This window comes from Oncorhynchus kisutch, linkage group LG2 (genome assembly GCF_002021735.2).
Source record: "Oncorhynchus kisutch isolate 150728-3 linkage group LG2, Okis_V2, whole genome shotgun sequence".
NCBI classification, from domain to species: domain Eukaryota; kingdom Metazoa; phylum Chordata; class Actinopteri; order Salmoniformes; family Salmonidae; genus Oncorhynchus; species Oncorhynchus kisutch.
In genome coordinates, this window is record NC_034175.2 from 7578054 (window position 1) to 7604283 (window position 26230).

The following is a 26230-nucleotide window of genomic DNA, read 5'->3' on the forward strand; positions in this document are numbered from 1 at the left end:
TTCTGAAGATTGACAGCAGTGACTGAATGGAAAAACGAAAGGATGAGAGAGGTCATAATCAGATGAGCTCCTGCATTTTTCAGCATGTTCTTTAAAAATGATTTAGAGTTAGATAAACTTGAAAGGCTTACAAAGGTTATTATTCCAACGCTATACAGCAAATGCTCTGGAAAACTGAAAATTACCATCCAATGAACAGTGGTAGGCAGCTTCTGAGGTGTCAAAGCCCTTTAGCCCAACAATGCAGGAGAGTCACAGTCTACTCCAACCAAATGGAAAGGCCTCAGAAGCTGCCTACCACTGTTCACACTAAGTGAGTAATGTTTAGTCTGAAGCTATTTATTTTTTCAATAGCCAAGTTTATAAGGACTGAATGCTAAATTATTATTTTTACCCCTTTTTCTCCCCAATTTCATGGTATCCAATTGTTTAATAGCTACTATCTTGTCTCATCGCTACAACTCACGTACGGGCACGGGAGAGATGAAGGTTGAAAGTCATGCATCCTCCGATACACAACCCAACCAAGCCGCACTGCTTCTTATCACAGCACGCATCCAACCCAGAAGCCAGCCGCACCAATGCACCTGGCAACCTGCGCCTGGTGATGAGACAAGTACAGTGCCTTGCGAAAGTATTCGGCCCCCTTGAACTTTGCGACCTTTTGCCACATTTCAGGCTTCAAACATAAAGATATAAAACTGTATTTTTTTGTGAAGAATCATCAACAAGTGGGACACAATCATGAAGTGGAACGACATTTATTGGATATTTCAAACTTTTTTAACAAATCAAAAACTGAAAAATTGGGCGTGCAAAATTATTCAGCCCCCTTAAGTTAATACTTTGTAGTGCCACCTTTTGCTGCGATTACAGCTGTAAGTCGCTTGGGGTATGTCTCTATCGGTTTTGCACATCGAGAGACTGACATTTTTTCCCATTCCTCCTTGCAAAACAGCTCGAGCACAGTGAGGTTGGATGGAGAGCATTTGTGAACAGCAGTTTTCAGTTCTTTCCACAGATTCTCGATTGGATTCAGGTCTGGACTTTGACTTGGCCATTCTAACACCTGGATATGTTTATTTTTTAACCATTCCATTGTAGATTTTGCTTTATGTTTTGGATCATTGTCTTGTTGGAAGACTAATCTCCGTCCCAGTCTCAGGTCTTTTGGTCCTGTATTTGGCTCCATCCATCTTCCCATCAATTTTAACCATCTTCCCTGTCCCTGCTGAAGAAAAGCAGGCCCAAACCATGATGCTGCCACCACCATGTTTGACAGTGGGGATGGTGTGTTCAGGGTGATGAGCTGTGTTGCTTTTACGCCAAACATAACATTTTGCATTGTTGCCAAAAAGTTCAATTTTGGTTTCATCTGACCAGAGCACCTTCTTCCACATGTTTGGTGTGTCTCCCAGGTGGCTTGTGGCAAACTTTAAACAACACTTTTTATGGATATCTTTAAGAAATGGCTTTCTTCTTGCCACTCTTCCATAAAGGCCAAATTTTTGTGCAATATACAACTGATTGTTGTCCTATGGACTGAGTCTCCCACCTCAGCTGTAGATCTCTGCAGTTCATCCAGAGTGATCATGGGCCTCTTGGCTGCATCTCTGATCAGTCTTCTCCTTGTATGAGCTGAAAGTTTAGAGGGACGGCCAGGTCTTGGTAGATTTGCAGTGGTCTGATACTCCTTCCATTTCAATATTATCGCTTGCACAGTGCTCCTTGGGATGTTTAAAGCTTGGGAAATCTTTTTGTATCCAAATCCGGCTTTAAACTTCTTCACAACAGTATCTCGGACCTGCCTGGTGTGTTCCTTGTTCTTCATGATGCTCTCTGCGCTTTTAACGGACCTCTGAGACTATCACAGTGCAGGTGCATTTAAACGGAGACTTGATTACACACAGGTGGATTGTATTTATCATCATTAGTCATTTTTTTCAACATTGGATCATTCAGAGATCCTCACTGAACTTCTGGAGAGAGTTTGCTGCACTGAAAGTAAAGGTGCTGAATAATTTTGCACACCCAATTTTTTAGTTTTTGATTTGTTAAAAAAGTTTGAAATATCCAATAAATGTCGTTCTACTTGATGATTGTGTCCCACTTGTTGTTGATTCTTCACAAAAAAATACAGTTTTATATCTTTATGTTTGAAGCCTGAAAAGTGGCAAAAGGTCGCAAAGTTCAAGGGGGCCGAATTCTTTCGCAAGGCACTGTATATCCCTCCCGGCCAAACCCTCCCTAACAATGCTAGGTTAATTGTGCGTCGCCCCACAGACCTCCCGGTTATGACAGAGCCTGGGCGCGAACCCAGAGTCTCTGCTGGCACAGCTGGTGCTGCAGTACAGCACCCTTAACCACTGCGCCACCAAGCTTGATACAACACTAATTAGCACTGAGGTGTCAAAGCCCTTTAGCCCAACAATGGCAGGAGAGTCGCACAGTCTTCGCCAACCAAATGGAGAGGCCTCAGAAGCTGCCTACCACTGTTCAGAGGTAATAAATATACAGTACCCTGTGTATGTAAAGAATAATAAGGCAAGAAAAGATCACAAAATGAAGCTTCGTATGGATAATCAAGAGACACTTTTTGCTGACTATTATAAAAATGGGAACATCAGCAACCTCATCTTCCACACAAACCTTCCCCTGGCATGGCACAGAGCTATATTAGCACACTACCCCTCTGTTAAAAGGGGGGGGGGGTGTTAACGAGGGGTGGAAACTCAGGATACTAGACAACGAGGACTCTGAGTCAGCTAATATAAATCTCTATAAGTCTGGAACAGTATTGCTACAGGGCAACCCCAAACAGTTTCAGTTGGACTTTCATCTAATCAAAGAAGTATCCCAGCAGGAGAAGCTCTCCCTTGAGATAGATACCCCCGCCCTGAGCGGGTCAGAACAGACCTCTTCATTATATAACCCCGCAGACGAGCAACCCCAAGTGGAAAGTCAACCTCCCAGCTCAGAGTACTACCCCCTCATTGAAAGGAAGGATACATTTACCCAGCTGGAGGTAAGGCAGGTGGAGCTGGAACAGGAAGTGATTACACTTCAGTCAGCACAGACTCGGACAACAGTCCAGCACAACAACACCCCCTTAACCAGACCCGGAGAGCTGGAGGTAGAGAGAGACATTTCTGCACTCTGGACTGTGGTGAGACAACTTCAACAATATAAGAAGCAAGAGCAGGAGAAGAACAGAGCACTAGAGGAGAGGATCAGACTGCTTGAGGGGAGGGTAAGGGGGATGGCGTGTGACAGAGAACAATCCACTAGAGAGGTGGCCACCCTGGCAGAGAAGCCAGCAGAACCACACAACTCACCTCCCGACAAAAGTCTCGACACCACAGCAGAACAGTCCACATCAGACCCTGACCATAGCGTCAAGATCACAACAGAACAGACAAATGAAGAACCCCAAGCCCAGGGGATCTCACTCCCTCTGAGCACCCCTCTGTCAGCCACCCTGATAGCCCTTCTGACAACCCCCCCACACCCACTGAGGACATACACAAGACAGAGATTGTACTCCTTATGGACTCAAATGGGAAATGTATAGAAGAAAATAAACTTTTTCCCAAACGCAGTGTGTCTAAACTCTGGTGTCCAAACACCCAGCGCTCCCTAGACCTTCTGTCTGAGGACCAACTAGGTTCACCTAGCCACATAATAATACACATAGGCACAAACGACCTGAGAACACAGCAGGAAAGGGTGGCCACAGCACTGAAGGGAGTGATTGAAAAAGCTTCTTCTACTTTCCCCAATGCACAAGTGGTCTCCACCCTGCTACCATGAAAAAACTTCCACCCTGCTACCATACAGCGGGTAAACGCAATAATTTCCAAAACCAATAATTTCAAAACCAAATGTTTACCTGGCCCATCACTCCACCCTGGACTTGAACAGCCTTTATGACCAGGTCCACCTATACAAGGCAGCAGTGCCCACCTTCGCCCGGACTCTAAAGGACATCGCTCTCAAACGCAGCCCCAACACTTCACACAGGAGCAACAGATCAACAGACACCCCACCCAGACCAGCGAGACACTCTCCCAGACCTGCGGGACCCCCCCCCCTGGACCTAGAGAACACATGCCGAGAGGACCTACATCCAGACCACAACACCACCAGCCACATCCACACCCCACCCCAACCAATTGGACACTTTATGGAACACAAAGCCTTCACAATCTCATGCTGGAATATCCCAGGCCTGAGGGCATCTGCCTTTGGCTTAAAGAGCAGGAACCTGGACTTCATCAAAGTAATTGGAAATACAGACATTGTCATTCTGCAAGAAACCTGGTATAGAGGAGACGGACCCACTGGTTGCCCTCTAGGTTACAGAGAGCTGGTAATCCCATCCACCAAACTACCAGGTGTGAAACAACAAAGGGACTCAGGAGGTATGTTAATTTGGTATAGAGCAGACCTAACCTACATTTAATGGAGTATAAAAACAGGAACAATTTACATTTGGCCTGAAATTCAAAAGGAAATGATCTTAACAGAGAAAGATGTCCTCCTGTGTGCTACCTATATCCCCCCCACTAGAATCCCCATACTTTAATGAAGACAGCTTCTCCATCCTGGAGGGGGAAATCAATCATTTCCAGGCCCAGGGACATGTACTAGACTGTGGTGACCTACACGCCAGAACCGGACAAGAACCTGACACCCTCAGCACACAGGGGGACAAACACTTGCCTGGAGGTGACAGCATTCCCTCCCCCATATGCCCCCCTAGGCACAACTATGACAACATAACCAACAAAAACGTGTCACAACTCCTCTGTCGCACATTGGGTACGTACATAGTCAATGGTAGGCTTCGAGGGGACTACTATGGTAGGTACACCTATAGCTCATCTCTTGGCAGTAGTACTGTAGACTACTTTACACTAAACCAAACAACAACACAAATAAATATCTATCCAAAATGGAGATGTATGGGTAAACCACTTCTCCAATCTTTTTGGCTCTATAACAAAGAACCATCAGCAAAAACATATACATGATCAAATAGAAATCTTAGAATCAACTATTAAAGACTACCAGAACACAATGGATTCTCCAATTACCTTGAATGAACTACAGGACAAAATAAAAACCCTCGAACCTAAAAAGGCATGTGGTGTTGATGGTATCCTCAATGAAATGATCAAATATACAGACAACAAATTCCTTAAACTCTTTAACATCATCCTCTTCCCCAATATTTGGAACCAAGGACTGATCACCTCAATCCACAAAAGTGGAGACAAATTTGACCACAATAACTACTGTGGGATATGCGTCAACAGCAACCTTGCTGCATTATCATTAACAGCAGACTCGTACATTTCCTCAGTGAAAACAATGTACTGAGCAAATATCAAATTGGCTTTTTACCAAATTATCGTTCGACAGACCACGTATTCTCCCTGCACTCCCCAATTGACAAACAAAAAAACAAAAAACAAAGGCAAAGTCTTCTCATGCTTTGTTGATTTCAAAAAAGCCTTCAACTCTATTTAGCATGAGGGTCTGCTATACAAATTAATAGTAGGTGTTGGAGGAAAGACATACAACCTTATAAAAGCCATGTGCACAAACAACATGCAGTTAAAATAGGCAAAAGACACACATTACTTCCCACGGGTCCGTGGGGTGAGACAGGAATGCAGCTTAAGCCCCACCCTCTTCAACATACAGTGGGGCAAAACAGTATTTAGTCAACCACCAATTGTGCAAGTTCTCCCACTTAAAAAGATGAGAGGCCTGTAATTTTCATCATAGGTACACTTCAACTTTGACAGACAAAATGAGAAATAAATCCAGAAAATCACATTTTAGGATTTTTTATGAATTTATTTGCAAATTATGGTGGAAACACACATAACAACAAGATAGACAGAACACTACATAAAGAGAGACCTAAGACGACAACATGACAACACAGCAATGGTATCAACACAACAATGTCTTTATGATTTTGGAACTTCTGTGAGTGTAATGCTTACTGTTCATTTTTAATTGTTTATTTCGCTTTTGTATATTATCTACTTCACTTGCTTTGGCAATGTTAACATATGTTTCCCATGCCAATAAAGCCCCTTGAATTGAATTGTATTTAGGGAGATAAATCAAGGGCAGAAGTGAAAAGGTTAGAATAATGATGTGGAGGAAGAGAGAGAGAGAGAGAGAGAGAGAGAGACGTAGTAGAAAAGGATGGATAGAGGGATGAATAATACGACAAGGATGGAGGAAATTAATGTGGAAGAGAAGGGGAAATGGAGAGAGTGGAACATTGGACAGGAGGAGAGGAAGAGAAATGGAGGCATAGGGAACAGGGAGAGCAAACGAGGGGGATTAAGAGAGTGACGGAAAGATAAATATAAAAAGCGATACATGACTGGAGGGGTAGACATAGAAAACCTATAAAATGGAGTGTTGGGGGAAAATAGGGGATGGGGGAAGAAAAGCGAGAGAGGTGACAGGATGATATCGAGGGGGATAGACTGAAAACAGGAGTTATAGGGAGGGAGGGGGCGAGAGAGGGACATTTTTTTCCGATGAAGGAACTGGCCTGTCATCTTGTTCCGCCAGCACAGAGCGCTCCTATAAAATACGGGGAGCAGGCAGGCCACACAGGGTGACTTATGTGTATATGTAGGCTTTGTCAATATATCTTTCTGTCTTCCTTCCTCTGTGCTCCCCTTTTGCTCCTTCGTTCCTTGCTGTCTCTTTCCAGCTCTTTCACTGTTTCTCTCTCTCTCTCTTTCTTTCTCTCAGTCCCAGTTGAGTAATCTCCCTTTCTCTCAGACCAGCACATCTCTTTATATCTCTCCTTGTCTCTCTGCGTAGTTCCCACACAGTTTCACAGGCTATGTGAAGGTTTTAATCCCATGAGGATTTATACATGAAAAATAACCAGAGGGACATTAACTTGAGCACACATTCAGTTGCCTCTGTAAATTCTCCAGGTCTGTATCCCGCTATGGGGGGTTGGCATCCTGCACACTATGGGGTTGGAGGGGAAGCCTACTTGAAGCACTCATTAACTATTTCTAAACACATTAGAGCTTTATTGAAGGGGTATTCTGAGTTATGACAGCCCATGTTTTCAGACAGGACAGGCCCCGTTTAGATCCATTTCTTCTGGATTCAGTCAACTCAAAATAAGTATTGAAATTCATTTAATGGATCATCAGTTTTTCATTTAGTCTCTCTCTCACTTTTCAATTCATAAATTGGATTTCATTGTATCTCATTTGAACTGACTGAATTCAAATGTAATTGACCCCAGCCCTGCAATATGGGACAACTCTTGCCTCACCCTCATCCTCCACAGATGGCAGGCAGGTTTGGGGGGAGGATGGGTGAGTGCGAGACAGCAGGAGGAGTCTGGAACGACCCAGAATTTTATTTATTTTACTGAACAACACAGAAATAGAATCCCAAATCCATTCGTGACTTGCTCTGTCTCTGTTTCATTCTGTCTTTCATTCCCTTTCCCTGTGTGTGTGTGTGTGTGTGTGTGTGTGTGTGTGTGTGTTATTTATTTATTTCTCCCTCTCAGTCTGTGTATTTCTCCCTCTCTGCTCTTTATTTACCTCTCTCTCCTGCTCTCTCCGGTGGCTCAGGGAGCGGTAACAGAAGTGTCAGTTGTCATTATTGGTCTAATTCAGTAATCCGTCATCGAGGCTCACTGTATGCAGCATATTATACGCCGGCACAGCAGGTGTACTACGCACTGAGGTGGAGATTCCATTTGACACGCACAGAGGCGAGGGCCGACGGGGGCCAGGCTGGCGGGCATGCTGTGTGTGTGTGTGTGTGTGTGTGTGTGTGTGTGATGCAGGAGTAGTAAAGGTCTTTTGATTTCACTGGAAACAAAGAGTTCTGAGAGGGCTCAGTACAGAGAGGAGACACAGTCACACAGGAGTTCAGAGGGACACGGTTAACACACACATTTACACAAACACACATTTACACAAACACACTCAGTTACACCACACTGACAGCCAGACACGAAGCCAGTTGGTCAATGATTAGTCAGTAGTGCACTGAGAGAAGGAAAGGCTATCATACCTATAGCTATCAAAATGACTTCTGAGAGAGGTTTCATTTCTTTGCTGACATCGATGAATGAATATGCATTGCAAAAATTAACGATTTGTCTCCCATGGTAGGATTATCAATATGATTAATGGTACTAGATTCATTTTGATAGTGATGATCTGGGTATTATACTTCGTGATTATATTAGGAATTTCTGCTCTCCACAACATTGATTGTGTTTCCATATTATTTTTTTTTACTATTCACGCTTTCATCATTTATTGACGTTATGAATACACATTTAGTCATTTTTACATTACACGCTTTCCATGTTCATCAACGAGCTTGTCCTATTACCATCTTCTGAAGTCACACTCACCTCCAATTAGAAAGTGTCCAGGTCGAATCAAGATGACCCTAAAACTACAACTCCCATCTCATAGTACTGCAGTCCTAGTTCCCCCGGGGGTCTCAACTGGAGCAAAAGAAGACGGCGTAAATCTTCTTTAGTAAGTTTATTGTGAATTGTGAGGACAGCGTATCTCTCCTTTCGCTCTCTTACTTTTATCAATTTGTATGGGAGCTCCCACCTCTCGGTTCCCCACGGGTATGGTGGGTTTGATCACGTTCTCAACCACATAAGGCTGCAAATCCAGTAACAACTGTAAGTGTTTTAAACAGTTTAAACTATCAACATACTTCACGCTGTGTCTAGAACCCCTACACGTGTCTCAGACCACACCCTTCCCCTTCCCGTAGGCTACTTTACTTTGAGGTTGTTTTTTCTCACATGGTCACGTTCAATGGCATCACGTACAGTCTTATGTGGATATTCAGCTGGTGCATTTTTCAATCGTCTTTCAATGAGGAAAGTTTTAGGAAACAATTTCCCAAGATTAGGACTTGCGTTTCTGTAGACTACCAATTCTAATGTATCCAATTGTATCTTCCCATGACCATTCTTCTAGTCTGCTATTTCGATAGAATTACGAATTGTACATGTCATTGTAATCCAGGCCAGTAAAATATAACCAAGAAGCAAACACATTTATGCTTGTAATATTGTCCATAGAATAACTGAAGAGCTTAACCATCACTAGGCAGTCAAGGAACGAAAATAAATTAGGGGTTGGCCTATAATAATAACAGTAATAAGAATTATTTTTTGTACTACTACTACTATTAATTATTAATAGCAACAATAATAATGTTAATAATAACATGAACAATAATAGTACAATTAATTCCGTGGTTGTCAAAAAGGGGAACATTTATTCATAAATTGTGAAAATGCACATGATTCGTTGACTAATTACTTTTCAGTGGAATACTTATCAAACATCATGCTTATAAATCAAACACACACACACAAAAACGAAATGTTACCACTATTTTTGTGTCCGTTAAATGATTGATATAGCTCACTGATGTTATGAGCTTGTTGTTTCAACATTCAGACATGTAGGCTATTCAAATTTCCCTTCTTATTCATCTGTAGAGTGTTATGAGCTTGTTGTTTCAACATTCAGACATGTAGGCTATTCAAATTTCCCTTCTTATTCATCTGTAGAGTGCTACTTTTCGGTAAACATGAACGATCGAATCAAGGCGAAGAGACAGGAGGCGATTGGAGGGGGAATGAAGAGGAAAAGCACCTGTCTACGGGGTTCTGGGGGAGTTCAACCCGCCGTTTCCGTTTTGCAAAAGCTGCGGTAGCGAGGTTGTGAGACAAGACTAAGAACTTCAAACAAACCCCTAGCCCAAACCGGCGGAGGCCAATCCGGATGAAGACAGAAAGAAATGAACAACTAACCACCGTGCATTACCGTCCGACTCTCTTTCTGAAAAACAACACTCTTTCCTTCTCTCATACTTAAAAAAAAGATCCAGCAAATGGAGACAGACAGAGTGAGAGAAAGTGAGAGGACTGGGGCAGAAGGAGGGAGTGTGTTAGACAGAGTTGGGAGGTGGTGGCAGAGAGATTAATGGTCTGTGTTGATGTTTGGAGCAGGGCACTCACTGCTTTGGCCCTCCTTGTAATTCTGTACTTAATCACCATCATTATGACACAGAGAGAGGACGGAGGAGAGGGGGAAAGAGTAAGATAGAGAGAGAAAGGGGGGAAACCCAGGACAGATAGAGAACAAGGTGATCAAGGAGGTTGATGAAGGAGAGAAGGATGGAGAGGGGACACAGAGGAAAAGAGAGCAAAGGAGAGGAGATAGAGGAGCGATGAAGGAAGAGAGTGGGTACTAGATGTGTGCTTGAAATATTACTGTATGCTTGAGTGAGCAGGAGATGGAAGATACGAAAGAGGGAGAGGGAGAGAGGGGGGAGGGGGAGCGAGGGAGGGAGAGGATAGAAAACAGGATGAGAGAGGGAGCAGCATGAAAGTGTACGTATTGAAGAGTAGGGTGCCGCTCTGCAGATGATGAAACGCTAATTAAAGTAAACGAGCTACCTGAGCCCTTCGACTAACCCCTTGTCACACTCTGTCAAGAGCAGAAAAGAGTGAAAGAACTAGGGAGAGATGGAACGGGGTAGTGGGAAGACGAGACAGCGATTTAGGGAAGACGGAAGTTCTTGATGTTCAATAGTTGTGCCTTTAGGTCCAAGTTTTAGTTTCCAATGTTGCCTTTTCATATGAACCATTATGAACTAAATGGGTATTTTTCTATACTTTACATGGCATCGGCATTGTTTATGTGTAATCTGAATCATTTATGTTCTGTATGACCTTGTACCAGTTATGGACAGTTGTCACTGTTCATTTAAGTATCCAAGAAATAGTATATTGACTGAGTATGAAAGTTCCACTGTTGCATCGAGGTTGGGCTGTAGTGACTGGATACATATCCTCTCCTTTTCCAACGTGGGCTTGAAAATGTCCTCCGCTATCCAAAGATGAGCTCTTATGTCAAATAGGGAACAGTAACAGCAGTTGGCATGACTCGTGGACTTATTTGCCAAGTGCCCTTGAATCGATATCAAATATCTTGGGTGATTTGGAAATAAATAGCTGCCATTATCATATAGTGTATGTTTGATGTCATGCTTCTTCCACTGTATGGGTTGGGGTGGTTTAACTACATGTCATTGTAACCACGGTGTTCTTTTTACGGACCAGTCATTTTCAGGGTTCACATGTTTTACCATAGCTAGTTGTTTGTATGTAGAGAGCCATGAAAACATATCAGGGAACCGCGTTATTAAAGATACTTTGTTGTCATCCTGTCACTATTACAATTGGTCCCTTGGTTGTTACCCCTTCATGATATTTCCTTAGTCCATCAAGCATTTTGGCGAGCTATATATAAATCCACCATTCATTATTTCTTAATGCTCATATTCATTCAATTAATCCCGGGTCTAATTCGTTTATATATTTATTTAGCCCATCTCGCTATTCCTTTTTTCCTTTTTTCATCTCTCTCTCCGACGATTATCCTGGCGTCTAATTAGAAATCGATGCTGTTGGGGCCGGCGGGTATTTCCGATGTGTTTGTGGACATTGAGAACAATTCCCCCGACAGAGAGAGAGAGAGAGCGAGAAGAAAGAAAGTAAATATGAGGGAAAAAAACACCTCCTCAATTTACCATACTGACAAGCAACTTCACTCCTTCCAGCTATTCTTCTTTTTAAAAAGCAGTAAAAAGCAAGTAACGGAGAAATGAAACTAATATCATTTTAATGACTGGCGCGAGGGATTTGAGCGGGGAGTGTTATTAGAAGAAATAAACGATGAGGGGTATTTCAAAACGCTTGAAATGAATGAGCATAGCTCAACACTAAAATACAAACAAATGTTACCAACAACAGTTTAGAAATAAATGGTATCGGCTCCGTCACCAAGGCAGTATGGAGGAGACCATTCGCCTTCTCAGTTGCATTCTTTTTGCGTAATGTAGGTAATTATAGCCATAAAAAAACATTATTGGCTTACCGATATTAGCCTATATATTTACTTATAATTGCGTTATTAATATTATTATATAAATAGCTTACTATTATTATAACGATTATTATCATTATCGTTATTATTATGGTTATTATGCCTGTATTTAGTATTCATATAGTTTGCTGAACGTTATTTCTAAGTAGATATGTAAGGCATTGCTGAAATATATATATATTTTCGTATTTTCCTCTGCCTGACTCGGTCTGTGCCTCTGCGCCTGTCTGCTCTATTCCGATACGGATCCAGAGTCTCTTCCGGTCGGCGCGTCCGGTGGAGAGGAGTCGGCAGAGGCGACGGGTTAGCACTATTACTGCCGGAGCAATCGAACCTAAGCGAATTAGGAACCCCAGATGCCGGTCTGGGAGAACATTTTAAAACGAAGTGAAAAGGGAATGAGGGTGCGCCCGTTTATTAGTTAAGCTCACACCAGCACCGTTATTTCTCTACCCATAAACAGTTTGCAGCTTTTAGCTGTTTGTTGTTGTTGACCCTTACAACGAAATCTCTCTATCTATCTCTCTCGTGCTGTATTCGGACATTGTTGAATTCAATGTCAGGAAATGTGAAATTGGGAAATACATTGTCATCTTTTAGCAATAATGAAAAATAAAATAAGTTGTTTTTCTCGGTGTTGCCTCATATTTCGTCAGTCCCTCTGATGCTTTACTTGGCAAAGGCAATCTGCTGGTGTGTGCCTCTGTTTGTTGGTTTGGTATTTGAGTCAGTCGGTGCATGCATGTCTGTCAGTCCATCTCTCCATCTCGCGCGCTCATTAAACGTCCCTCTCTCCCCTTCCCCGCGTGTTTGTGCTCCCACTCCCGCCCTCCTTCCTCCTCGCCTCGCTCTCCCCTTGCCCATGGCTATATGATCGTGAAAAATGTGTTTACAAAACTCGCTCTCTCACAGATCAAACCGCACGCGAATCAAAGACTTGGAGAGAGAAAGAGAGAGAAAGAGAGGGGAGGGAAGAGACGGGTGTGTGTAATTTAAAAAATCTGTTTTTTTTTCCTTGTGCATGTGGATGTCTGCACATGGCTCCTTTGGCAATACAATATCTTTAAGCCCAAAACAACTGTTTGTGTTTCATAGTTAAACATGAGACATAATGTAATATTGATGGCTCCTTGACACACTAACACGGTGAAACACGGCCTGTCTCAGTTCAGTTGATCATTAGTGTGTATTACACGCCAGTACAATGCTGCGCTAACAAGCACCTGAGATAAGTTGTCATCTATAGTTGAGCGTTCAGAGGTGTAACACGAATTGGTTTAATTGACAGAGAAGCATATGCTGTTTTGTTTTACTTCTCATGTTGCTGTTAGGCCAGTCGTGTGTGTGTGGTGCTCAGGTATGTATGGGTATGGAGATGGGAGATGGAGGGAGGGAGAGTAGGAGTCTTTAGAGTCATAACAAAACAAGGGACTGAATTTAGAAGTGGGTAATACAATACAGTATTGATGGAACAATGGGGAGAGGAAGAGGAAGAAGAGGAAGAAATATAGAGAGTGACTTGGCAAGACACAGAAGAGGATGAGGAAGAAAAGAGTGTCAGAGGAGAGTGAAGGGGTAAAGAGAGGGGGATGAGAGACGGGGAGGGAGGGGCAGACAGACAAGTGGGGGAGTGATTATAGCAGGGTTTATGTATGAGCTATTGATTTAGTCGGTGGTGACTTCTTGAGTGGTTAATTCGGGAAGTGAGAGCGATAGAGAGAGTAACTCACTGACCAGGGAGGAGGAGGGATAAATAGAGAGGGGGGTAGAGAGCAGGGAAGAGAAGGATAAGGAGGAAAGAAGGGTCTGTAACAAGTGCATCTCCTCATGGGGTGAAATCATTGACAACGGCAGCTTTCATCACAATGCATCTAAAGACAGGTGTTGAAAGCAGGGAGGTACAGTGTTGGCCTCGCAGGATGGAGTTAAATGTGCCGTTTTTCTGCTGAACTTTGACCTCTGAATCCCATAACTGTCTGTGTCTGAAATGACACACCATTTCCTTTAAAGTGCACTATTTTGACCAGGCACTGCTGAAAGTGGTGCACACTATATGAAATTGAATGCCATTTTGATCCCCTAATCTGACAAACCACAATGCAGGGTTTAAGTAGGCTACATTCTGGTCAATGAAGAAAATATTATGTTCAAATGTCAGATTTTTCCATTAAACAGTTGTTTTTAATGAACAAGTTTGATAGCTTTTGGTATCTTTCAAATCTCTCTCTCACACACACCTTCCTTGTTTACCTTCAGGATAGGGTGAAGTTGAGCCCATAGGACACTCATCTGCTCTATAGAAACAACAGATGGTTCTCCTGTTCTCACTGGCTTATCCTGTCTGGAGGAGTCAACATCAACCCTAACCCCAAATCCCTAAACTTAAAACTAACCCTAGCCCCAATTGTAACCCTAAACATAAGCCCTAAACCTAAAATAGCGATTTCCTTGTGGGGATCAGCGAAATGTCTGCACTTGTCCGAACTTCTGGTCCCCACAAGGATAGTAAAACCAAACCATTCACACAGACACGCACACACACCTTGCGTCTGGAAGTAGTCATTTGCAGTTAATCAAACTCTGAAATTGCCTCACCATGAAATATATTTCGTATATATGTTTGTAGACGTAATCATGTATGTACGTGTGTCTCTTTGTGTGTATTAGACGTGAATATGCGTGTCTCCGCTTGTGTGAAGTTTAAGGTCCGCTCGCCAGAGCAGTTTCTTTTCCTCTTTCTCTTTCTCTTTCCCTCTCTCTTCGCGCAGGTTTTGATCTCTCAGCCGCGAGATCAAAGGCGCTCTCTGGCTATTAGTCAGCGCGAGCCATTGATCCCTCATCGATCCACGCGAGACACAGCCGCCCCGTGAACACCGTACTAGGCTCCCCAAAGCTCTCCCGCGCGTCGGGAGAGAGAGAGCAAGCGAGGAGAGAGGGAAATCGCAAAGGGGGGCAATGTGTGTGTGCGTCTGTGTGGATTTTTCACTGGCACCGATAGAGCCAAGCTCGAGCTTTTTCTTTGCCGCGGGACATGAAACAATGAGGCTCGAGCCGGTTTTAATAAAGCGCGCTTTCCCTCCTTTCAACTCTGGTGCTCCGCGGACGAGCCGGCAGCGGAGAGCAATCGATAATTAATGACGATGAATAATTTAACCCTATCGATTGATACTTTTTCTTCCTCTTTTTTTCTTCGTATTTTCCGTCTTGTATCTTAAGGCCGGTATTCTGTAAGGTGGTGACCATATCACATGCAACCCTCTCCCATCCCCATCTCCTTAACTTGAGCAAGTTTTCCAAACGTTCGCTTCCTCATCCACATTCCAATCTACTGTATATTTATTTATAATTTAGCTTCATAACTTAACACACCAGTTAGTTTTCTTAAAATCGTCATCATTAGGATTCACATACAAAACTTTACCCCATTTATTTCCCCGCATATACTGGTTGAATCAACGTTGATTCCACGTAATTTCAATGAAATTAAGTTGAACCAAGGTGAAATAGGGCCTAGAATTTGAATTGACGTCTGTTCCCAGTGGGATGACTGTTTGGTGATGTCGATTCACATACACACATCTCCAAAAGGCCCATAGTTTTCAAGCACCCAATTCTTTTCGGGCCTAAATTGTATGGTCTTCTTTTTTGTTTCTGAACTGGTTTAGCAGTTTGGGTTTATAGTCATTTTTACAGGCTCATTTCAAGTTCTCCATAATTTCTCTTCTTGACCTCTTCCTCTTTTTTGTTGATTTATTTTCCCTCTCCATTTATCCCACCATTGATCCTAGTTGTATTGTTGTCTGTTCCATAGACCTCTCCACCTTCCAGTTTAACATTTGGACAGCCAGCAGGTCCTGTCTTCTATCCTCCTGCACTTTTCTCCCTCCCTCCCTCCCTCCCTCCCTCCCTCCCTCCCTCCCTCCCTCCCTCCCTCCCTCCCTCCCTCCCTCCCTCCCTCTCCTCTTACAAACCCATACCACAGTCCCTCTGTTCTTCCACCCCGAGGCTGACCAGAGTGTCAGAGCTAACCAGAGAGCGGAACAGAGGGAGAGGGGGTAGAAGGATAGAGAGAGGGGGTTCAGTTGGGCATTTTCAGGGGCAACCAAAAAAGAAAGATGAGACAGATGTACAGAGTTTGTTTCATCTGTTGGAAACAGAGAGCGAGAGAGGCCAGACTCGTAGCTCTTTTCATATGTATGTATATATATATATATATATAAAAAAAATTTGAGACCCTACTCTTTTTCCATCTTTGGACACCACTGGAGACAAAATGTTGCCAGAATGTCAGTCTGTCCACTTTCCATCTCTGGCTGCTACTCTTCACTCTGCTCCCTCTCTGTCCACAGTCTCTCCATTACCAGTCTTTCTTCTGTTCCAAGTCCCCACTCAACCCCAAGTCCCCACTTTACCCCTTTCCCAAGTCCCCATTCTACCCCAAGTCCCCATTCTACCCCAAGTCCCCACTTTACCCCTGTTCCAAGTCCCCACTCATCTGTCAGACCTGATTTAGTGAACTGCAGTTCATTACCATATAGAATCTGATTCTACATTTCCATTCACAGAAAAGCTCAATAGTGAACAGGTTCAGGTGTACTATGGGGTTCCAGGACACATGTTATAGGTGTATTAGTGTAACAGTGGAACAATAGTTGCCAGTGTAAAACTGGGACAATATGTCTCACACTCTGCCTTTTTTGTTATTGGTGATTAGAGTAATCCTTAATCTATACTGTTGTATTGGTTGGCCATCCGTTACGGTCTTTTCTTTGGTCCATTATAGGCTCGTCCTCAATGCTACGTGCAAACCTCTTTGTGAGTATCTTTTAGCCTTTGCCTCCATCTTTGGTAAACAATGAAAATTGTATCTTTCAGTCCTGCGATAAATATGTATGTGTGTGTGTATTGATTCAGTTAGTATCCACTGTTTCAACAACGCCTCATTGTGTGTGCTATTATTATCAATCTCTACCTGTACACTGATGTTGGTATGTGTGAATAGAGTATATACGTGTGTCTGTGTGTGTATACACTCCATTAGTCTATCAGTGTGCCTCTGTATCTGCCAGTGTGTGTGCATGAGGAGCAGTATTCCCTGTGCTGCTAGTTATAATGTTTCTGGGGGTGATAGGGGGAACTTGAAAGCCCCTGTGCTGCCCAAATCAAAACTAACAAGGAAATGATGGGGGCTCCTTTATCTCCTCTCTGGCCTGGGGGGCTGAGGAGGGCGAGAGAGGGAGATCGGGGGTGGGGGGATGGAGGGGTGGGGGCCTGGCTTCCTCTTTGATTTGTAAAAAATTCATTACCTCCGAAATCAAACGAAAAATTACTGTGCCGAAGCATAACACATAGAGCAGGAGAGGGAGGGAGAGAGAAGACAGTGGACAGGTGGGAAAGGGAAGGGAGGAGTCAACTGTGGAGATAGGCTGGCAGATAGATAGGAGATGGGTGCGTATAGATTTTGAGGAGGTGCATAGGAGGAAAGAGAGGTAGACCTTGTCCGGTACTAAAGCACCCATATTGTGTGTCCTCTGAGAGTACAGACTGGGGTTTAGGAGTCTATGGTAAATGATAGGATGATGTGCTATTGATGGCTCAAATCTCAAGGGAATAGGTAGAGGCATAGATTGTTGCAAACATATAATTACATATGGAATCATAGACATAGGAGCTCTATGGCTGTAAATATCAAATAAATAGACAAGTTGAAATTCAGTGCAGTGCCTGTCAGGTCTCACACATGCTTAAATACTGCTGAAATACTGTACATGTAGCCTCTAAAGGTGTTGAAATAATTCCACAACAATCTCTGGAAAATTGTTTGAATGTACTGCTTCCCAGAACGCATAGTTGTCTAAGTAAATAATTGAACAGGGAGTATAGCATTGCTAGTTACAGGTGAAGAGAATTACTTGTGACAGACATAGTTTGCACTCAAGGATGAACAGTAAAGGAGGGGCAGTAAAGGAGGGACAGTAAAGGAGGGACAGTAAAGGAGGGGCAGTAAAGGAGGGACAGTAAAGGAGGGGCAGTAAAGGAGGGACAGTAAAGGAGGGACAGTAAAGGAGGGGCAGTAAAGGAGGGGCAGTAAAGGAGGGACAGTAAAGGAGGCGCAGTAAAGGAGGGGCAGTAAAGGAGGGGCAGTAAAGGAGGGACAGTAAAGGAGGGACAGTAAAGGAGGCGCAGTAAAGGAGGCGCAGTAAAGGAGGGACAGTAAAGGAGGGACAGCAAAGGAGGGACAGTAAAGGAGGAGCAGTAAAGGAGGGACAGTAAAGGAGGGACAGTAAAGGAGGGGCAGTAAAGGAGGGACAGTAAAGGAGGGACAGTAAAGGAGGGGCAGTAAAGGAGGGACAGTAAAGGAGGGACAGTAAAGGAGGAGCAGTAAAGGAGGGACAGTAAAGGAGGGACAGTAAAGGAGGAGCAGTAAAGGAGGGACAGTAAAGGAGGAGCAGTAAATGAGGGACAGTAAAGGAGGAGCAGTAAAGGAGGGACAGTAAAGGAGGGGCAGTAAAGGAGGGACAGTAAAGGAGGGACAGTAAAGGAGGGACAGTAAAGGAGGAGCAGTAAAGGAGGAGCAGTAAAGGAGGGACAGTAAAGGAGGAGCAGGGAGAACAAGAAAAGGAGGAAGAGAGGAAAAATAAGAAAGGATATATGCAGTCAGACGGTGGATTCTGAGAAAGAAAGAGGTCTGAAAACACAAAGATGAAGAGAGCGGGATGAGCCACAGTCCAAAGACTAAAAAGAGCGAGAGGGTGAGAGTGCGAGAGGGTGAGTGAGAGAGAAATGCCTGGAGTTAGTAATAATAATTTATACAAACACACCTCAATAATTCACGTACCATTTCAATGCTGGAGGGAAAATCCACATTTCACAGAGCATAATTAAATAGAGACAGAGAGTGGAAAGAGAGAGAGAAAGAGATGGAGAGATAGATGGAGAGACCAGCATTAAAGATACTTTTGCAGTGGCATGGTTTCTTTCCATTTGAGGTTTGTAAAACAACCAAGATGAAACTGTAATATCCAAACTGTATCCAATCTCTTGAACTCCTCTCACTTCACTTTATCATAACATTGACAGATGCACATCCTTAGTATTTCACCATTCCCCCCACAGTTGTCTAATGTGCACAGTAGAATTGCAACTCTGTCTTTAGTCATATTCACTCATATTACAGGGTCAGCCATAGTAGGAGCAAAGGAAGGTTAAGTGCCTTGCTCAAGGGCACATCGACAGATTTTTCATCTTGTCAGCTCGGATATTTAGAGCCCACTGCTCCAACCACTAGGCTACCTGCCGCCCTAATTCACAGTTTAATTTCTATATTCAGAGATTATTTTCTCAAAAATAAAATGGTGAATGTTCAGACAGAAAGACTCTGTGCGGATCAACAGTTTGCTGGCCAATAAACATGTCTGGATGTATTTATTCTGTACATTCACCTGTTGTGCTTTTCACTAGCCAACAAAATTCAAATTTTTGGGCATTTATTTGGCATATTCGATACAGATCATATCTTAGGTATTAGTAATATGAAAATACAGCTTTATTTGTTTTTACTTACATGGCCTTGGTTCTCATTTTAGTTTCTATTTTTGTAAATTTCTACTCATTGTATGACAAATATGAATTATTTTAATGGATTGTAAAATGGAATATATCAGTCTTTCATGTTACGTCTTTGTCAATATAGCCGTTATAACCACTAAACCACTAACCATTTTGGAATGAATCACTACTCCCACTTTTTGATCAAAACAGCTTCTATCTATCACCTCATTATCCTGCGCCTTCTTCGCGTTTAAAAGTGATGTTTTAATTTCTCATATTCTATACTGTAGGGGTGTCCTCCACATTGCATCAGTTAGTGCTCTCTGACCCTGTTAGATCGCTCCATCAAACACGTGACCTACAAAAGCTCTTGATATATACTGTATGTAACGCTGATATGAGGGACTCAAAACCACGGTGTAAAAACATCCCTCGCCCTTTGCCCTGCAGGTCATCTCTCACCTCAGACTTGTTTAACTCATCCCTCACTCTCACCTTTCTTTTTAGTTTTCTCCTAAGAAATAAAAGTAATTGGAATTGTTTCTTTTCTCCCTTTTGTCTCCCCATCTCTCAGGTGTAGTGGAGGCATGGACTGTAACTGTGTCAGTGATCTGTTGCTCACCCCCCCTGTCCCTGCCCTCTGGACTCCAGGTGAGGCAAGCAGGATTGGGGCACTTTTTTGCGGAAGCCGGGGTACGTGGTTTGGGGAGTTGGGGATTTTATTAGGGTTGTGGAGGAACATTTGATTAGCATTTGGGGGAGGGCAGATACCAGTTATACACTAAGGGGAGATGTACAATGCTGTACCTGTGCAATGTTTTGTGTTAGATGTTATTATCAGCAGGAATAAAATAGACAACAAAAAATCTTGATGCTAATTTACCAAACTGTCTTTATTTACACTTCAACTAAATGCATTATTCCTACCGCTTAACCTTTTATGTACCTATTTGTAATAGGTTTACCTGTATTCCCTTGCATTATTTTTCCCGGTGTTACTGCTTATTACACCAGGCCTTGATAGCTAGTGTTTTCTAATGGTCAATATGTATACTCCAACAAGTCTGCATTATAAAGATCATTTTTATATTTGAATAACAAAACAACTTACCACACACATCAGTGAACAAATAACGTTTCTAATTTGTTAGGATTCTTGTTTCTTTACTTATTCTGCAAGGCAATTAGCCAGAATTTTTGTTCAATTGATGAGCTATTTTATTATATTAGAAGTGTATGGCAGCAGGCAGTTAGAATTCAAGTATTATCAAAATGTAAGTAGCATCCATCAACTCTGAAAGAGAGCAGAAATCTATCTGACCAGCTAGTGGGTCCAAGCTAGAGGCCATTAGTAGTACCACAGAGCAACATTGCTGTAAGCATGCTCTATGATATTAACCACATCATCCCTTAACTGTATCACTCCATCAGTCATCCGGACAGCTAGCCCCTTTGGCCAGCACTCACCATTCACAAACCAATGGGCCTCAATCTCATCCTCCCACTCTCCTGCTCCTCCTCCTCAGGCATTGCCTTCCCAGACTGGGCCTACAAGCCTGAGTCGAGCCCCGGCTCGCGACAGATTCAGCTTTGGCACTTCATCCTGGAGCTGCTGCAGAAGGAGGAGTACCAGAGTGTGATTTCCTGGCAGGGGGAATATGGAGAGTTTGTCATCAAGGACCCTGACGAGGTGGCCAAACTGTGGGGCCTCAGGAAATGCAAACCCCACATGAACTACGATAAGTTGAGCAGGGCGCTAAGGTAGGAACTGTGTGTGTGTGGTTGTGTGCCTGTGCATGTGTGTGTTTTTGTGTATGTGTGTGCTTTATTAGATATTTTTTCAGTATAAGAAGCCAGAAAAAGTAGCAGTATTCATTTGTAGTGGATATAAGTCCTACGTGTCTCATTCATCTTCTCCCTCCATGTCAGTAAAAATGGAAAGAAAAATATGATGTTTTTTCCTTAAATGTCAATACCCTTGATTCCACTTTATTTTCCAATGTACAAATTGATAAGTTCACTATTAAAAATTCAATAAGAATTTCGGAATTAATCCCCCATGTAAAATAGCTTAGATTTAGACCTACCGAGAATAAATGAAGTCCTTCTGCCTTCTCAGAAATACTTGGCTCAAAACTCTACGCATTGCCATGTGATTTAAACTATAGCCCTGCTACCTATTCTGCTATAGATCATTCTATTGAATTTACCCCACATCCCACCGCTACTCGTTACTTGCTTATGCAAATCAAATGACAATACACACACACACACACACACACACACACACACACACACACACACACACACACACACACACACACACACACACACACACACTGTTACCCCCCTCCCTGGTTACCCTGCCCTCTCGTTAATGGGGGCTGTCGTAGGGGTCTAATTGTTATGAATTGGCTGGGGCCATAATTAGCCTTCTTGATTAGCCTAGCTTAATTGCTCAATTAAGGGCCGCGGCACAATTGCCACGCAAAGCAAAAGTGTACAAATCATTGCAAGGGCCCCAACTGTTTGTGGTGGATACATACTGATATGCATTGTATTTGGAAAGTATTCAGACCCCTTCACGTTTTACACATTATTTCTAAAATGGATTACATTTCCCCCCCCTCATCAATCTACACAATACCCCATAATGACAAAGCAAAAATAGCTTTTGGGAAATTGTTGCTAACTTATAAAAATAGATAACAGAAATACCTTATTTGCATAAGTATTCAGAGCCTTTGCAATGAGACAGGAATTTGAGCTCAGGTGCATCCTGTTTCCATTGATCATCCTTGATGTTTCTACAAATTGATTGGATTCCACCTGTGGTAAATTTAATTGATTGGACATGATTTGGAAAGGCACACACCTGTTTATATAAGGTCCCACAGCTAACAGTGCATGTCAGAGCAAAAACCAAGCCATGAGTCCAAAGGAGTTGTCCGTAAAGCTCCAGGACAGGATTGTGTCGAGGCACAGATCTAGGGAAGGGTACCAAAACATTCCTGCAGCATTGAAGGTCCCCAATAACACAATGGCCTCCATCATTCTTAAATGGAAGAAGTTTGGAACCACCAAGACTCTACCTAGAGCTGCCCGCCCGGCCAAACTGAGCAATCATGGGAGAAGGGCCTTGGTCAGGGAGGTGAGCAAGAACCCAATGGTCACTCTGACAGAGCTCCCGAGTTCCTCTGTGGAGATGGGAGAACTTTCCAGATAGACAATAATCTCTGTAGCACTCCAACAAAAAGGCTTTTATGGTAGAGCGGCCAGACGGAAGCCACTCCTCAATAAAAAGCACATGACAGCCCATTTGGAGTTTGTCAAAGGGCTCCTAAAGGACTCTCAAACCATGAGAAACAAGATTCTCTGGTCTGATGAAACCAAGATGGAACTCTTTGGCCTAAATGCCAAGCGTCATGTCTGGAGGAAACCTGGCATCATCCCTACGGTGAAACATGGTGGTGGCAGCATCATGCTGTGGGGATGTTTTTCAGCGGCAGGGACTGGGAGACTAGTCAGGATCGAGGGAAAGATGAACGGAGCAAGGTACAGAGAGATCCTTGATGAAAACCTGCTCCAGAGTGCTCAGGACCTCAGACTGGGGCGAAGGTTCACCTTCCAACAGGACAACGACCCTAGGCACATAGCCAAGACAATGCAGGAGGGGCTTCGGGACAAGTCTCTGAATGTCCTTGATTGGCCCAGCCAGAGCCCGGACATGAACCGATCAAACATCTCTGGAGAGACCTCAAAATAGCTGTGCAGCGACCCTCCAGATCCAACCTGACAGAGCTTGAGAGGAGCTGCAGAGAAAAGTGGGAGAAACTCCCCAAATACAGGTGTGCCAAGCTTGTAGTGTCATACCCAAGAAGACTCAAGGCTGTAATCTCTGCCAAAGGTGCTTCAACAAAGTACTGAGTAAAGGGTCTGTGATATGTGATAGTAAATGTGATATTTCAGTTTTCCATTTTTTATACATTTGCAAAAAATCGAAACAGTTTTTGCTTTGTCATTGTAGGGTATTGTATGTAGGTTGATGAGGGAATAAGGCTGTAACGTAACAACGTGGAAAAAGTGAAGGGTTTTGAATACTTTCCGAATGCACTGTGTATAGGTCTGTATGCCTGTGAAGTTGTTACCTTACATCTACAGTGTAGCTATACAGGATTTTAACTTTGTCACAGGCCTATTTTAAATTACTTACATGCTTAAAATAGTAATTTAAAGTCTAAGAATGTATCAGGACAGTCACCAGTTCAGTTTTGAGAACACCCCCCACCCCGCCTCACCTCTGTACCAACCCTCTCATCTGAACCATATGGCAGTATGTAGTATCTGACAGTGTGGGATTCTGACAGGTACTGTAGCCTGTGACACCTCAGTAGGTGGCACAGGAAACAAGCACTGTAGAGTTGGAGTGACTGGCACCTGAGTTTGTTTCCATAGAGACACCACTCACATTGTAGTCCCGCGCTCAGAGGCACTTCAGTTGTGAATGATGCCAGAAGCGCTGACAGCAAGAGTTGATGTATATCTATTATGCATATTTCTGTACATATACTGTACATGTAATAAATAATATTTCTGTACATATACTGTACATGTAATGAATAATATTTCTTTACATATACTGTACATGTAATTAATCAAATGTATTCATCACATGCTTCGTAAACAACAGGTGTGGATAAACAGTGAAATGCTTACTTACGAGCCCTTCCAAAATATATTTAATAATTACATGATAATTGCTGTATGTCAACGTTGCACAGCAGGTCAGATCAGGCTGTGGAGGGATGTTGTTTATGTGCTTGTTTCTTGGTTTTATTCACAGACTTATTTAGTCCTGCCTAATGAGGTGTGTGGAGACTTTATCAAATCAAAACATGAATTGATCAGTGAGATGCCAGGGAGAAACAAACCCAGCAGGAGTTCAGCCCTGGAGGACCAGTGTTGTTCCCCCTGCTGTTAAGGGAACACATTACTGTTGACCAGGGCTCTCCAACCCTTCCTGGAGAGCTACCCTCCTGTAGGTCTTTGCTCCAACCCTTCCTGGAGAGCTATCATCCTGTAGGTCTTTGCTCCAACCCTCCCTGGAGAGCTACCCTCCTGTAGGTCTTTGCTCCAACCCTTCCTGGAGAGCTACCCTCCTGTAGGTTTTCGCTCCAACCCTTCCTGGAGAGCTACCCTCCTGTAGGTCTTTGCTCCAACCCTTCCTGGAGAGCTACCCTCCTGTAGGTTTTTGCTCCAACCCTTCCTGGAGAGCTATCATCCTGTAGGTCTTTGCTCCAACCCTTCCTGGAGAGCTACCCTCCTGTAGGTCTTTGCTCCAACCCTTCCTGGAGAGCTACCCTCCTGTAGGTCTTTGCTCCAACCCTTCCTGGAGAGCTACACTCCTGTAGGTTTTCGCTCCAACCCTTCCTGGAGAGCTACCCTCCGGTAGGTCTTTGCTCCAACCCTTCCTGGAGAGCTACCCTCCTGTAGGTTTTCGCTCCAACCCTTCCTGGAGAGCTATCATCCTGTAGGTCTTTGCTCCAACCCTTCCTGGAGAGCTACCCTCCTGTAGGTCTTTGCTCCAACCCTTCCTGGAGAGCTACCCTCCTGTAGGTCTTTGCTCCAACCCTTCCTGGAGAGCTACCCTCCTGTAGGCCTTTGCTCCAACCCTTCCTGGAGAGCTACCCTCCTGTAGGTCTTTGCTCCAACCCTTCCTGGAGAGCTACCCTCCTGTAGGTTTTCGCTCCAACCCTTCCTGGAGAGCTACCCTCCTGTAGGTCTTTGCTCCAACCCTTCCTGGAGAGCTACCCTCCTGTAGGTTTTCGCTCCAACCCTTCCAGGGGAGCTACCCTCCTGTAGGTCTTTGCTCCAACCCTTCCTGGAGAGCTACCCTCCTGTAGGTCTTTGCTCCAACCCTTCCTGGAGAGCTATCATCCTGTAGGTCTTTGCTCTAACCCTTCCTGGAGAGATACCCTCCTGTAGGTCTTTGCTCCAACCCTTCCTGGAGGGCTACCCTCCTGTAGGTCTTTGCTCCAACCCTTCCTGGAGGGCTACCCTCCTGTAGGTCTTTGCTCCAACCCTTCCTGGAGAGCTACCATCCTGTAGGTCTTTGCTCCAACCCTTCCTGGAGAGCTACCATCCTGTAGGTCTTTGCTCCAACCCCAGGTGTAACTAACCTGATTCATTTTACCAACCAGCTTATTATTAGAATCAGTTGCGCTAGATGCAGGTTGGAGGGAAAACCTACAGGATGATAGCTCTCCAGGATGCAGGTTGGAGGGAAAACCTACAGGATGATAGCTCTCCAGGAAGCAGGTTGGAGAGAAAACCTACAGGATGATAGCTCTCCAGGAAGCAGGTTGGAGGGAAAACCTACAGGATGGTAGCTCTCCAGGAAGCAGGTTGGAGGGAAAACCTACAGGATGATAGCTCTCCAGGATGCAGGTTGGAGGGAAAACCTACAGGATGATAGCTCTCCAGGATGCAGGTTGGAGGGAAAACCTACAGGATGATAGCTCTCCAGGAAGCAGGTTGGAGGGAAAACCTACAGGATGATAGCTCTCCAGGAAACAGGTTGGAGGGAAAACCTACAGGATGATAGCTCTCCAGGAAGCAGGTTGGAGGGAAAACCTACAGGATGGTAGCTCTCCAGGAAGCAGGTTGGA

General features: G+C 43.7%; 1 protein-coding gene across 4 annotated transcripts in view; it reads left to right on the forward strand.

Annotated features, from left to right (window-relative positions):
* The window catches only part of LOC109900734 (ETS domain-containing transcription factor ERF-like), a 61154-nt gene that overhangs the window by 26436 nt on the left and 8488 nt on the right, over positions 1-26230 (forward strand). For 2 of the 4 annotated variants that reach the window (XM_031786681.1, XM_031786675.1), the window contains 2 exons: positions 20137-20255; positions 21089-21323. In XM_031786681.1, coding sequence (XP_031642541.1) covers positions 20150-20255; positions 21089-21323 — 341 coding nt within the window. In that variant the 5' untranslated portion in view covers positions 20137-20149. The remainder of the gene's footprint in view (positions 1-20136; positions 20256-21088; positions 21324-26230) is intronic. The other 2 variants (XM_031786693.1, XM_031786686.1) reach the window with 1 other exon arrangement.